General features: G+C 40.7%; 1 protein-coding gene and 1 long non-coding RNA gene across 2 annotated transcripts in view; both read left to right on the forward strand.

Annotated features, from left to right (window-relative positions):
• Positions 1-1091: 1091 nt before the first annotated feature.
• Positions 1092-3108, forward strand: POU4F3 (POU class 4 homeobox 3). Its single transcript, XM_014058884.2, has 2 exons — positions 1092-1279; positions 1606-3108. The coding sequence occupies exons 1-2, from the start codon at positions 1172-1174 to the stop codon at positions 2554-2556; spliced, it is 1059 nt and encodes a 352-aa protein (XP_013914359.2). The 5' UTR covers positions 1092-1171; the 3' UTR covers positions 2557-3108.
• Positions 3109-5001: 1893 nt separating this feature from the next.
• The window catches only part of LOC148048077 (uncharacterized), a 19969-nt gene continuing 9554 nt past the window's right edge, over positions 5002-15416 (forward strand). The window contains exon 1 of the long non-coding RNA XR_015695788.1: positions 5002-5081. This is a non-coding gene — a long non-coding RNA (uncharacterized LOC148048077). The remainder of the gene's footprint in view (positions 5082-15416) is intronic.

A 15416-nucleotide genomic window follows, 5' to 3' on the forward strand; every position in this document is an offset into this window, starting at 1 on the left:
ATGGAGAAGAAGAACGGAAACCAAAGCCTCCAGAATTTCGGACTATATTATATTCTCCCCCTCCTCACAGTAGCACCAGGGCCGTGGGCAGCGAAGGACTGGGTGAACTCAAGGGTGGGGGAAGCCAAAGGGGAAGAGTTTTATTTGTTTGTTTGTTTTATTTAGTTTGTCAAACATGAAAAAGAGAACAGGTATAAATATAAACATAAATATGAACACATATGGGTACGAATAAATGGAGACAGTAGGATAGGGACGGTAGGCACGCTGGTGCGCTTATGCACGCCCCTTACAGACCTCTTAGGAATGGGGTGAGTGTTGATCATTTTGGGGGTCATAATGCAGCCCCGCGAATAGACAGATATTAAGAAGGTGCGGACGTCAGTTTTCAACAAACTGCGGGGCAGAGAGAGCAGCTCCCCACACCCCGGCGATAAATTCCTTGGGCTCTAGAGCGCAGCCGCACCAGAAAGCGCGCGCGGCTGCAGCTCCCAGTTCGGGCCCGGGTTTTTCATTTCTACCTCACACACAGACCCACACCCGCCCCGCCGTCCGCCCCCCCATCTGCACCTAGAGAGGCGAGCCTTCTTTCTCAAGTTCGCCGGACCAAAAACCAAGAAGGAAGGCTCGCCTTCGAAGGGAGGGGGGTGCGCTTTTCGTTGAATTACGCCAAGCGCGGGACTGACGGGAAGAGGGCGCGGAAGGTTTGGACTCGGGAAGCGGGAGTTAATTGAGTCCAGCCGGCTTAATTCCTTGAGACGAAACTTTTCCGTCCGGGACATTAGTGTGTGGTTTTGTTTTGGTTTTTTTCCCCTTAGGGGGTTTGGCAGAGGTTCAGCTTTCTGGGCTGAGGCGGAGAAAGCACAGCCCGGTCTCCCTCCCGGGCTACACCTTTGGGGCTCCCTTCGCCTTCCCTCGTGCCAGCCCGAGCACGCCTGCGCACAGGGGGTGCCGGTCCCATCACGACCAGGCGGCTTGTGTAAGATGAGTGAAGAAGCCGGGATGGAAGCGGGAGGGAGGGAGGGAGAAGAGGGGGGAGAGGCGCGGAGAGAGGGGGGGGGAGAAGAAGAGGGAAGCTGTGTCATTGAAAATAGCTCACTTTGACAGTCGCCAGCCAGAGAGCCAACCCTGACTCGATGTCAGGGGCTGTCTACCTGCAAGGTGCGCCAAGATGATGGGCATGAACGCCAAGCAGCCGTTCGGCATGCACCCGGCCCTGCAGGAAGCCAAGTACTCTAGCTCGGAGGCGATGCGCCGCGTGTGCCTCCCAGCCCCGCAGGTATGTAGATGAAGCATAATTACTGCTTTAAGGCATATTTTTGACAGGCCCCGGCTTAATGTTTTTTTCATGTCACCAGAACAATCGCGTCTCTCTCTCTCTCTCTCTCTCTCTCTCCCTCTACCCACCCACCCCCGTCGCCCCCCAGATCCACATGTCTATTCAAGCAAAGCATCTTCTGCCTTCATATTAATTTTTATGACCTGAGCTTTGAGGAGGAATCTCTCTGCTTTTGAGAGAGAGGGAGAGGGAGAGAGAGAGATGTTTTTGAATCCAGACTTGACAGTATTCCCCATTGACTTCGCTCTGCGCGTTCTTGCTTGCAGCTCCAGGGCAATATATTTGGAAGCTTTGATGAGAGTCTGCTGGCCCGGGCTGAAGCCTTGGCGGCTGTGGATCTGGTCTCCCACGGCAAGAACCACCCTTTCAAGCCAGACACCACCTACCATACCATGAGCAGCGTCCCCTGCACCTCTACTTCGTCGCCCACCGTGCCCATCTCGGCCCCAGTTCACCACCATCACCACCACCACCACCACCATGCCGTGGCGCACCAAGGCCTGGATGGGGACCTCTTGGATCACCTCTCGCCCGCGCTGCTGGGGGGCCCCGAGCACGGCGCGGTTATGGCCGCGCCAATCCACCCTCATGCCCATGCCCACCCCCACTTGGGGGCGGCCATGGGCCACCTGCATCAAGCCATGGCTAGCATGAGCCACCCGCCGCCTCCGCCGCCGCCTCCTTCCGCCGCCTCGCAGGTCCCGGTGTCTCACAGCGGGCTGGCCTGCATCAGCGACGTCGAGTCGGATCCCCGGGAGCTGGAGGCGTTCGCCGAGCGCTTCAAACAGAGGCGGATCAAGCTCGGCGTCACCCAGGCCGACGTGGGCGCGGCGCTGGCCAACCTCAAGATCCCGGGCGTGGGCTCGCTGAGCCAGAGCACCATCTGCAGGTTCGAGTCGCTCACTCTGTCGCACAACAACATGATTGCCCTCAAGCCGGTCCTGCAAGCGTGGCTGGAAGAGGCGGAAGCCGCCCACCGCGAGAAGAACGCCAAGCCCGAGCTCTTCAACTGCGCCGAGCGGAAGCGCAAGAGGACCTCTATCGCGGCGCCGGAGAAGCGCTCGCTGGAAGCCTATTTCGCCATCCAGCCGCGACCCTCGTCCGAGAAGATCGCCGCCATAGCCGAGAAGCTGGACCTGAAAAAAAACGTGGTGAGAGTCTGGTTCTGCAACCAGAGACAGAAACAGAAACGCATGAAGTACTCCGCGGTGCATTGAGGCACCTGCCCGGCCGGCTGGCCACACTGTCGGACAACGAGACCTATACCTAGCACACGACTCCACGTGCACACACACAGTAGACCAAAACATTGCTCTACCTAAAAGATTAAAACAAAACCCGACCAACTATTAGCAGAGATCTCTGCGGGGACCGTCAGACCGAGTAACCGGGCCACTGAGATGAAATACCTCTCCCCCTTTCCTTCGGCTGCCCATCCGCCGCTGGGTTAAGTTTTGCTCAGCCTTCTGTTACCCTTCTCTGCAAAACCAATTGACCCAAACAAGGGAAAAAGAAGAAAACGTTTATTCCCTACCCCTTCCTTTTTTCGGCCCATTTGTTTTTCTGGGTTGATCTTCTCTTGACTGTGTTTTTGTGCACTACGTTTGTCGCTTTTGCAGGAAGAGTTGACGTTGGAGAGGTACTATTTTTTTTAAGGCAAAAAAGAGATATAATCGTAGATACAGTTTGGGGATGAACTTAATTACATTTATACAGTGAGGCGCGGGGGGGGGAGGTGAGTGGGAGGGAAGGTGCCCATAAAATAATGAAGATTTATTTATTGAGATTATATTGGGAGCCAGAAGATTATTTTCCAAAAATTGTAAACTGAATTCAAGCTTAATTTGCATTGATTCGTCACCTTATTTAGTCAACTGCATGCTGTCTGAGATCAACAGAAATGCTCCAACACTTTCTTAAAGGGGAAAAAAAAAGCTTTATTTTTAGTGCAACTAATGGATCGTGTGTCTGATCATTCTTATTAATTCAGAGGTAAAGAATTCCAGTTACACTTACTTGGTTTTTTTTTTTTGAAAGAAAGGTGAAGGAAAGAAAGGATATTTGAAATAAGCCTGCCCTGAATCAAGACATTTTGTTAGAATAACCAAAAGGATGGCATACGTACTCTAAGCACTTTCACAAGTTAACAATTTATTTTCATGTCTGTGTTTTTTTTTAAATATCTCTCAGACCCTAAGCAGGCTTTTTGCCATTGACTTCTCTAAGGTAAATGCAATCTTTATTCTTATTTATTAAATTCAGTCCAGTTGAAAGGAAGCACTTCTATAGCTTTTTTTTTTAAAGTCAGGGTTGCATGTGCACAGGACAATCCACACAACTAAGGAGAATGCAGAAGTGTGACTTGAGTAAACCTTCTCTTCTTAAAACCTTGCCTCTTTCCATGGACTTTGCAGATTAGCTTCTGTTTTTTAATTGGATCACCAAACATTCCAACAGGACTATGGAATTGCATGGTTGCACTGGTGTTTGCTTGGAGAGGAATCTTTTAAAAGAAATACCTATTGTCCTTCCACCCCTTTAAAAAAAGAAATTAAAAGCTTTTTCTGCACTAAGGGCTTCTTTCTCTCAAATGTCTTCTACTGAAATTTTATACTTCATGACTGTAATTTGGGCATTTTGTGCACTTCTTTACCAATTTCACTCACCCCTCCCTTTTCCCCAGTAATAATGCTGAAACTTCTGAAATAAAATGCTTTATTTTTTGACCAGAATTGATTTTATTTTCTTCATTCCCACCCCAGGTTTTTCACAACAATTTCTCTGTTTTTGTTGGAGATGGAGGTGTTTTTTAGACTAAAAATTAAGCAATCAGTATTGAAATAATAAGTCTGTTGGATTTAGCAATAAAACCATTCATGTAGATGGTTTACACTTTCTCAAAATACTATGTGTGTTGTGATTAGTTTTGAACCAGATTTAACCTGTGTATGTTTTATCTACTTTCAGGCCAGCAAATCAATGTATCAACCGTTTTGGAAATAATACTAAGATCCACATCTAGAAATATAGTTTTTAAAAATGTTGGATTTTTAAATATAAGGGGTTAAAGGGATTTTTAACCCCTTATGGTTAAAATGTACTATTTCAGAAAAATAGCTATACAAATTGTGTTGCTGTTGATTGTTCTGCAGTAGTTCTCATCTTTATAACAATGGAACTTTATTTTGTCATTGAAGGGAAAAAAATAAAGCATTCAAAGGCTCATTTGAAATTCTGTTTAAAAGCAAAAAGGGCTTTTGCTTATGAATCCCAGAAGCACCTTAAACAATTAAAAATTAATGATCAGGGCCCAGTGATCTAATACCTTGCCTTTGCCTTTAGCAAATAGCAGGCAATAAAATTCCAACTCAATTCTATCCTATCTAGGTTTTTTTTTAAAAAAAAAACTGGCTTTATCAAGTAATTATATTTTGTTCATGAAGCTCTTAAGCACTAATCTTCCTCAAATGTTCTGATTTCACTTTATTTTCTCAAAGAGCCCCATTGATTCTCCCCAATCAAATATCCTTTAATAATAAATGCCCCTGTGTCATTACATTATATTGTGGGTTCTGAAATTTTAAAATAAGGTTGATGCAATATTAATTGGGTAACATGGTATAAAAAGGACACACAGCAATTCTGCCAGCATCCTGCCTCTACTCTGCACTAGGATTTGAAGAAAAGCTCTTTGGAGTGGGGGTGGTGGATAATTGTTCCAGATCTTTAACAATAAATCCAGGTAAGATTTTTAAAAAATGATTTTCTCTGTCATTATCCCAGTTAATGAAATCTGTTATATTTTATATTTTATGGACATTTGTTTTTTCTCCTTTATATACAATTTCTATAAAATGTAACGGTATTTATGCTATTCCGCACAATCAATTAAATTAGATCTATAGTATAGATAATTTATTTTCTTTCAGTTTGCAGTTAGCAAGGAAAACTAGATAAATATCTTTCTCAGTAGTGGATGTTTCTCAAAGCCTGAAAATATATACAGATCTTTTATTTTAAGAGAACTTTGAAAAATCTTGCCTTTGTTCATCCTCTCATTTTGCTTTCCTCTTTCTCTCTCTTGTTCTTGCGATGTTCTTGTAATCCTGGATCTGGATTTTTTCTCACACTGTTCCATAAGCATACATTTGAAATGCTTTTCTTTTCCCCTCCGACTTTCCCAACATAGGCTTTCCGACTTTCAGAACCTGGACAGTTCCCGACAGTTTACTGTAACAATCCCGGAAAATCCCCTAGTATTTTTAATAGAACGTGACTGCCTTATATTTACTTAATTTTCAAACTTTATTCCAGGATCTGTCATTTCAAAATGGGTTTATGTACAGGTATAACTTTAAAGAAAACTTGTAAAATGAGAAAAGTCTCATCTTTTACTTATAAGTAGCTACTGGACATTATTAACTCATTCCATGTTTTGTTCGACATTTAGTAGCTCATTCCATTTTCATTCCATTGTTTTCCATTCATTCTCTTAATGCTGAGAAACGCTACGTATTGTTAAAGTAAACAACCTTCTAGCTAGAAGAAGAGGAAGCGAAACTTTTGCAGATATAGTTTGTCTGCACCTAAGTGGCTTAAACATTGATTGTCCTTTTGAAAACTGAACTTTCAAAACCAAAGAAAAAATATGTAGCAATAACAATGGTAACCGAGAAAAGAAAAATAAGCAAATTAAGTGAAAATCTAATCTATTTCTATTACCTTACTTAATTTTTAATGTAGGTAGACCACACTGCCTGTTTTGTGCAGGTAGAGTTTATTGAAGAGAGAAGTAATTTATTCTCCCTGGTTTAAAAAAAAGTTTAATATGACATTCTTCCATCTGATGTCTTATCATGTTAGCTGGAGGTTATGGCTGTTGAAGTCAACACAAGACTGGCAAATTTGGACTAAACTCTTCAGAATTTCCTTCCTTCCTTCCTCTCCCTCCCTCCCTTCTTCATTATTTGGAATGTGTGGGAGCACAGTAGCTTCTCACTATTTAACATTTTTTACTTTAATATTAATTTTAAAATATGTTCTTTTGATGGACTGTAGAAGTGGAAGGCAGGCAGGGAAGGTGTCGTTTTGGTGTCGGTCAGAGAGAGAAGACCTTGGCAGTCTTGTGAAGATACTAAGAAACCCCATGTTCCTTGAGAATAGGCTATTTCCAGACCCAGCTGTGGTCCTATCCACCCACTGAGCTCTGGGGACAGTTTGGATAAATAGCAATAGCACTTAGACTTATATACCGGTTCACAGCGCTTTACAGTCCTCTCTAAGTGGTTTACAGAGTCAACCTATTGCCCCCAACAATCTAGGTCCTCATTTTACCGACCTCGGAAGGATGAAAGGCTAAGTCAACCTTAAGCCGCTGAGACGCCAACTGCCAAATCCCACGCGTTTCCTTGAAACAGAAATGCCTTTTCAAGTGAAGTGAAAGGGAACAAGAAAATGGCGCGGAGACTGTAAACCGGGGAGAAAGCTAAATCCTAAACCAAGGTGGACATCTGGGAATCCTTTGGAAGCCTCTTGAAAGTGATCAGAAATTGACCGCGATTTCTCTTGTTCGGCTCCAGTCTACATGTTTTCTATCTCCAGGGCTTAGAGGGAGCCATTCCGGTCCGAAGATAATTTTTGTATGTCGCTGAAGATCGGAACCAGATTGCTTCCCCGCATTTCAGAAGAGTTGGGAAGGGGAAGTCGCGTTCATTCTCTGAAGGCGCCTACTACGAATGCATGAACGCGTGTGTTCTAGGAGTTCGTTTTTCTGCTCCCCCCCTCTTAAAACGTGCCCGCTCCTTCTTAGTGGTCACTTGGCCTCAGTCCACTCCCTGCGCTTCCCAGCCTTGTCCTTCTGCCTCTGCCAGACGTCGCCCGATCTAGTCTGCTGTCGAGAGAATGAACGGATCGCGCGATCCGTTCGGGATGCTCGCCCGTTCTTCTGCATAAGTATTCGAGACCGAGTGCATAGCGCAAGGCAGCGCAAAAGGGGGTCTGTCTGCGAAGAACGAGAAACTTGGAGAAAGTTTAGCTGACAAAAAAAAAAAAACAAAAAAAAACCAGACGTGGCCGGATAACAAGATTGGACCCGCGGGGATTGTCTTCTGATCGAGTAAATAGGCAGGGGATTGGGCGAAACGCCCAGGGTAGCAGACGGCTGGATAGAAAGGTTAAGTACGGATGTTTGTAAAAGCCCAAATCGCGCCGCTTCCTATGTAAATGGCCGCTGTGAAGGCGCGCGTTTCCTCTTGCCGGGGCCTTTTCCGCTCCTCCTGAACCAGTTGCTCCAGGCAGCCGCGGAAGAAGGCAAAGAGCAGCCTCTCAAAGGCTACACCCTCCCACGGGACTGTAGACAAAATATATTTCTTCACATTTCAAAATCGCCTCCAGCATCAAGATATTCAAAGTGAGTATCTTGGGCTAATATGAAAAGCCTTACCGATTTCTGTTCCTCCCCCAGTTCTTGCAAATTAATCTCTGCGCTGTATTTTAATTGATTTGGGAGGGTTAAGGAAGGGGGTTGTTGCTGAGAAATAATTCATCGTGACATTAAAGGAGCAAAATGGGTGAGGAAACTGTCGTAGTCAGCGGTTAATCTCAACAATAATCAAGGTACTAATAGGAAACGCCTTGAAGATTATAGAACTTCGTGGATCAGTTGAACCATTGTAACTGAAACTCTTGTTTGTAAATGGGAAGGGAGGGAGGGAGGAAGGGAGGGAGAGAGGAAGGAAGGAAGGAAGGAAGGAAGGAAGGAAGGAAGGAAGGAAGGAAGGTCCAGATGCAACCCAAAGTCAGGTTTTTCAACTCATTCCACATACCTTCCCAGCATTGAAACTATTCTTCTAGAACTCTAGAAGTTTTAACAGGAAAAATGTTGTCTCACAACTTTGGAATCACAAAGTTTTCCTCTTGTTTCTACTTCTTGGTTGTCTTTAATTGCCAATAATGTAAGTGTAACAAAGAACTCTGTGACAATCCAACGTAACTGCAGCTCTTTTATTTATTGAAAATTTTCACCAGTTTGTAACCAACAATAAACTCTAGGACTCATAGTCAGTGTTCCTAAAAAAGCTACAGAATTCCATATATTTGCTCTGAACTTGTAAGATAAATACCTATCTCCAGTGATCTTTATATAGATACATAATGCTCGGCACATTCATCTTGGTCCTGGGCCTGATGAATGAGCAATGTAGCTTTTTTGTTTGTTTGTTTAAGTTGTCATTTCTTCAGCAAGATATTTTTTTATTAATGTTGATAGTTTTTTTCTGAAATCAAATGGGTGTTCACATTAAATATCACATTCCCATAGACTTGATCATGCAGTAGAAGAAGATAACCTTTTTTTCTACCTGTCACAGAGACCAAGCAAGAATTATACTAAGCTAGCATACTAGTGAATTTTTCAAGACTTACAAACTCAGATGGGAAAGTTAAAGCTGCCTAGCTAGAGTGAATGATATAATTAGAAACAACCTGGAAGTGGAGGCTCTCTTCCCAGGCTTAAGGACAACTGCAGTGAGGCAGATGAGCTGTCTCGAAAAGGAACAGTGCTGAATAATTCCATTAAATTAAAGTATGAAATGGAGGCCGAAGCAGTAAAGGATTCCCCCCTCCGAATTGGCCAGGATTCCTTCCTATAAGCTTATATTTATTAATCATTTCACTTATATTCTTTAAAAAAACAAAAGGTTTGGTGCAAAATGAAGCACTAGCTTCTAATATCATCATTATCACCATCCTTGACAAAAACATGCTTGCCTCATATGGGATCCAGATGCATTCTGGGATGACTGGTCACAATTGAGGAAAGGAAGGAAGGAAGGAAGGAAAGAAAGAAAGAAGGAAGGAAGGAAAGAAAGAAGGAAAGAAAGAAAGAGGGAGGGAAGCTAAGGTTAGGGGAATGTTCTGGATAGTTATGGATGATTTAGGAGCAAGCAACTTCACCAATTTCCCTTCTGATATGTAACTATTGTGAGTGTAATGCCTAGCACAATTAAATTGTACTATTTAATTTTTTCGTGTAGTCAAATAGAGGAAATGAGGTAATAAATATGTTGAAAATTTGCCTCTTAAATTGGAGAAAGGCCTTCTAATCACTCGTACCATTACTTCTCAAGGAGAACCTCAATGTTTGGGAAGATCCAGGACTGATTGACAAAACAATAACCTCATATAATATATTCCCCTCCTCTTCTGCTACATTTGGGCCTACATCTCCTTTCCTTGATGGCAGTATATGGTGATTTCCCCCACTCTCATATTCTTGAAAAATACATAATATGCTGAAGTTAGGATTATGAGTAAATTCTATTCTAAATTGTGAAAGGGAAAGCAAAGTTGAATACCATAAATGTTCTCTATAGAAATGTTTCGGGTAAGGGCTGTCAAATATTTTCCAATGATTGCTTGGTTTTAAAAATACTGCTCAATGATTCCCCTAATAGTTGACATCAGTGTCAACTGATGCATCAATTTGCATCAATAACGGGCATCAATTTGCTGGCCTGTTATATTTTATTTGAATGAAGAATTCAGTCACATGATAAAAGTTAATTTGGCAATGTTGATGGCTGATACCCTATGCTATATTAACTGAAATTAATATTTAAAATACTTTAGTCTTGGGCTGACAAACCATGTTCAGAAATGAAACAGAATAATTCAGTTTGGTTCTTCTAAAGCCATCACCCTTATCTGACTACATTGTCCATGGTGGTCTTACGGGCAGTGTTGCCCGGTTATTGATGAGGCGTTCTGTGGTGTAATAGCTGAAGTCCTGCAAACAATTGATCACAGAAAAGGGCCTGGGAGACAGTGGCTCACTTGGCCAATGATGTTTGGCAATAGCAAAGAGTCATTATCTACCATGCTTTCTTAATATCTACATTAATTGAATGGTTCAGATCATCAAGAAATTGGATGAACATGTTGTTGCAACTATATTAATGCCATCCTTCTCCCTGCAGTGTTGTTTGCTTACATCCAAGGGAATCTGTGGAGATGATGAACTGTGTGTGACATCAGGGATGCATGGAAGACCCATTCTCAACTTATTCCCTTGTAAAAACTGGATTAGAAAATTAGATTGTTTTTTTTCTAGAATACCTTGCTAATGTGCCAAATCCCTTCCACTGTAGTCCCAACCTATCTGGTGACAAAAGAGTGGATTTCCTGCTACCAGCTCTGAACCAAACTGTTTTCCTGCTGAAATTCACCCCCAGACTGGAAAATTCTGTAATATTCCTTTTTCATCATTTTGTTTACTTTATTACAGTTTACCTTGTTCACTTGTTCTTTACATCCTTCGCCTGTTGCTCCCAGATGGCACACAGTGTAGTTTTTTTTTAAAAAATAAATGCATAATTAAATGGTTTACATAGCAGTTATATCTATTTTTACTCAAATGTATGGCTCATAGAATATCCAACAGATTTCTTTCTTGGGGGCTGCTCCTTCTTAGATTTCTAGTAAACTTCAGTCTATTTTTCATCTACAGCCATATTTACTGTCATTGTTTGTTGTTCCATGGGATTGTTCAACATTCTCATAGCTTTTCTATGAAATGATGCTTATGAGACATTTGATGTTAGATCAGTTTTACTTGGATATTCCAAAGAACCTTTTTACATTCCAAGCCTTGACACGATGTTTACAATTCTTACAAGTTCCACAGGCTTCTGTTCATCCAATGTTAAATAACTTAACAAGGTTGGGTATCACTTCAAACCTGAACATAAAAAGGGCAAGTATAACATATCTGTTTATAACTTATTAAACCCAACCCTTTTTTCCAAGATTGCACCGTACTTGCACAAAACAGCAGCATGAGCCCAGGAAAAAATGTAGCTGCTTTAAAGAGTTATAGACAAGTGCTTTGTGAGCATCCTGATATGTTCTGAATCACCTTTTTGATCTTTGAATTCAAAGCACTTTGTAGCCCTACAGTTAATATTGACAAGAAGTTATGCAGGAAAGCCCCAAATCAGTACTTTTTCACAATATTTTTGCCAATGAAATTTTCATCAACCATGATCAGAGTTTCATTTGCTATATTCAAATTTGCAGTACAAATTCTAAGACTGTATTAGTAAGGGTGAAAAAACCCATAGTCCTAAGTTTTTCTGGGAACAAAACCTAGTTAACTTTTCTGAGTAGATTTGTGTAGGATTGCATGGTAAATGAAATCAATGGGACTTATTCCCCCATAAGGACATTTCTCCATAAATTCTTCCTTTAGACTGAATTGCAAACAAAAGCATTCTAGCATTTCTAAATTTAATGTCCTTACTATATATGACAACAATATGTATTTGGAGAAATGATGCAAGAACTAGAAAAGCCAATTATGTAATAAGTGTTCCAGGAAAGGATCTCTCTTATGAAAATAAACTTTGACCTAGCTGTGAGAATTGGAAAATAAAAGAAGTCCGTGGAGCACATCTGAGCAAAAGAGAGGGTGCTTTGCAGAAGCCACTAACAATTGATTTTTCCCGTGCTCTGTTCTGTGTTGTTTCCTAATATCTTGACCTATGTCTCCCGAGGACAACACACTGGAGATGAAAGCAAAGAAAATCAAACCTGCCATCGGCACCATTCACTCAATTGATTTTTACATGAAATTTGCCTTCATGCTCCAAGGATGGAAAAATGATCCCATTAATAATGAATCAGGAACACAAATGTGGGGGAGAAAATCAATAGATGCACCTTTGGTGTCATAAGGAGATGAGAAGTGATAGGAGAAGGAATCTGATTCCAAATATTTGTCTGGTATCGCAGAGGTGTAGGAGATAACTACATGGGTCTTTTTGAAGCACAGGGGGATTTTCTGTTAGATGTATTGCAAGGATATTTTTGGGAGGAAAAGTTACAGCAGTAGAAGTAGAAAGTGGGTAGTTGATATATATTTTTCTCCGTAGTCTAACATTTATGCAGCCTGCCTGACAGTTCTATTGCTGGAAATAGATTGAATGGCAACAAGTCCACATTAGAACTCTGGGCTCTGGAAAAGAAGGATGGCTTTGCCACATTCTGCTTTCTTTGCTTCATATCTAGTGAAGCTACCAAGGATCTTTCTCTCCATCCTTAAAGCAGTTTTATTCAGGTAGTCCTCAACTTACAGCAGTCAGTGTGGTGACCACTCAAAGTTACAACAGCACTGAAAAAAGTGACTTATGATAGTTTTTCGCACATATGACCATTGCATCATCCCTATGGTCACATATATGACAATTGCCGTGTCCCAGGGACATGTGATCCCCTTTTGCGAACTTCTGACAAGCAAAGTCAATGGGGAAGCCAGATTCACTTAACTGTGTTACTAACTTAACAATTGCAATGATTTATTTAATAACTGTGGCAAGAAAAATCGGGAAATGGGAAGCAAAACTCCCTTAACAAATTCTTCACTTAGCTAGCAATATAAATTGTGGGCTCAGCTGTGGTCATATGTTGAGGACTATCTGTATCTGAAATATTTTGGCAGTAGTAAAAAAAAAAAGGAAGATCAAATGAATAACAAATGTGACCCAAAGTGAGGGTAGCATTGCATGGACAATGTGTGGGTTCCAGGAGACTTAAGTATGAGTCTCTCATCTGACAGAAACTTATTGACTCTCATCTGACAGAAACATATTGAGATGCTTGTGGTGATCCCAGGTCAGGATTCGTATCTAGCCTTGGGAAAGCATAAATCTAACCAGCTTTGGAGAATCCCATCTAGACTGAGATACTCTGGGAACAAAACTATTTATTCCTGAAATCAGGCTGCCATGTCCTTTTATTGCCCAATTCTGCTGCTGCTCTGCTTTTTTTCCCTTTCTCTTCCAGGAAAGTGATCACCAGTTTAATAGCTAGCATGTTTAATTATTGGCCTGCAAGGATATGGGATATGATTATGGTATTGATCTTTCTCATATCCAGGAAAAGTCTTCTTTCTGAGAAATCCAGAGAAGAAAATAAATGACTACAAACCCATCTGCAAATGCATCTCTTCTAAGAACTTTTATAACCAAATCATTTGGGCCTCTTCTTGATCTGACTACTAATGAATGTTTTGAAAGCCTTTCCTTCCCTGACTTTCTTTCTGCTTTGAGATCTAGAACAAACTCCTTGGTTTGGATCCTAGTTTTTTGCCCTGTGAATGAGATGAACAGTCACTGTTGTTTTGTATCTTCATCCTTTCTTCTCTTCTTTCCCAAGAAATGGATTAAGGTTACTGTTGCACTCTTTTCCATCATAAAGAGTACATGTTTCAAAGTTAGTTTGTGGTGGCCTGATTGAGCTAAGTTTTCATCTTTTATGTTCTTCTCCTTGAATGAATATTAATGTTCTCACTCATGGTCAAAATTCTTCTCACAATTTATATTATTTGGAACTGAGCATTAAAACATGCTATCTTTTGCTTAATAATTCTTAAATCACAAGAGTGAGGGGGAAAGTCCCTCTGATTGATTTAAGGAAGGACTTTACAGAAATCATATTATAATAAAATTTCACATTTTGTAAAAGTGACTAATATTATTCTAGATTTATAGTTGAAAATATGTATTCCTTCTAATTCAGATGGTAAACCTTTTAACAAAATCTATCTATATCAAATGAAATTAGAAATAGCTGTTTATTTAAAAGTAAGTATTGATGAAGAAGGATTTTTTAATATATGCTGCATTAAGAAATAAATGTTATGTATCAAATGTAGCCCAATGGCAATATCTATAATTACAACATTCCTTAACAACATAAATAGCATTTGTAGCATTTGCAGCTTCTTAGACACTTGAAACTTGTTAAATTCTTTAAAACTAAAAGCATATACTATTAATTTTATAGATATTGTTATGAATAAATCAATTTGATATGTAATGCTAAGAAATGAGTGGAATAAAATTTTGAGGTTCCTATTTGCCTAAACAATGAGATAGTGTCTTGATGTCTATAGCAAGAGTGTCAATGGACCTCAAATTATGACATACAACAAAAATAATATTTAGAATTTACTGGACTCCATTATGTTTGTATAGAAAAGGATTATTAGAAAAAAGCATTTTGTTGCAGATGTAATAAGGATAATTCTTGTCTAAACTTAGCTTTTTATGATGTACTACACTTATTAAGTTTTAGGAGAAGTATTGGATTTTATTAATATAATTGTGTGACAACTAAACTTTTTATAGGATAGTATTCTCTTGAAAGAGAGCCGAGGTGGCGCAGTGGTTAGGGTGCAGTACTGCAGGCCACTTCAGCCGACTGTTATCTGCAGTTCAGCGGTTCAAATCTCACCGGCTCAAGGTTGACTCAGCCTTCCATCCTTCCGAGGGGGGTGAAATGAGGACCCAGACTGTGGGGGCGATATGCTGACTCTGTAAACCGCTTAGAAAGGGCTGAAAGCCCTATGAAGCGGTATATAAGTCTAACTGCTACTGCTACTGCTACTAATTTGACAACCAAACAATGTTAATGGATTCCCCATGCCCTTATTTTGGCCAAAAAAGTAATATTGCAGCATTGAGAACACGTACACCCTTTTCAGTCAATGGATTGAAGACTTGATTGCAACCCAACTATACCCCCTAACCCTAACCTCCAACCCCAAACCGCCACTATAAATGTAGTCTTTGGATGGACAAATAAGTATCTGAAATGTAACTTTAGCAAACAAGAAACTTATGGCATATAAGAGTCATGTTGTGGCAAGATGGGTGGCAAACAAATTTAATAAATAATAATGTATACGTCTGATTAATAAACAAGTATAATTAAGAAATCCCTTAAGATGAACTTTACATTTCCTACATAAAAAATATTCTCCAGACTTCTATTTGTTCCTACCTCTTTTTTTCCATCTAGCCAGTTTTGAAATTCTAAACACATATTGCCGTCGGCATAACTGAACTTCTAAAGCAAACATTGCAAAGACAAGGAAAAAGATCAGACTGGTGAAGAACAATTCTTATACTGAGAATGAAGTTTGATAGATCTTGTAGAGAATAAGCAGTGAATACAGTACAGTAGTAGTTCTTGGTCACGGTTTAATTCATCATCATCCTTATTATTTTCAGAAGTTCCT

The sequence above is a fragment of the Thamnophis sirtalis genome, unplaced genomic scaffold (genome assembly GCF_051295495.1).
Source record: "Thamnophis sirtalis isolate CommonGarterSnake01/CBP01778 unplaced genomic scaffold, rThaSir2_p1.2 scaffold_3, whole genome shotgun sequence".
NCBI lineage: Eukaryota > Metazoa > Chordata > Lepidosauria > Squamata > Natricidae > Thamnophis > Thamnophis sirtalis.

Coding starts and splice junctions, on each gene's coding strand:
- POU4F3 (XM_014058884.2), top strand. CDS start 1,172: ATGATGGGCATGAACGCCAAGCAGCCGTTCGGCATGCACCCGGCCCTG. Junction 1,280..1,605: donor TGTGCCTCCCAGCCCCGCAG/GTATGTAGATGA, acceptor TCTTGCTTGCAG/CTCCAGGGCAATATATTTGG.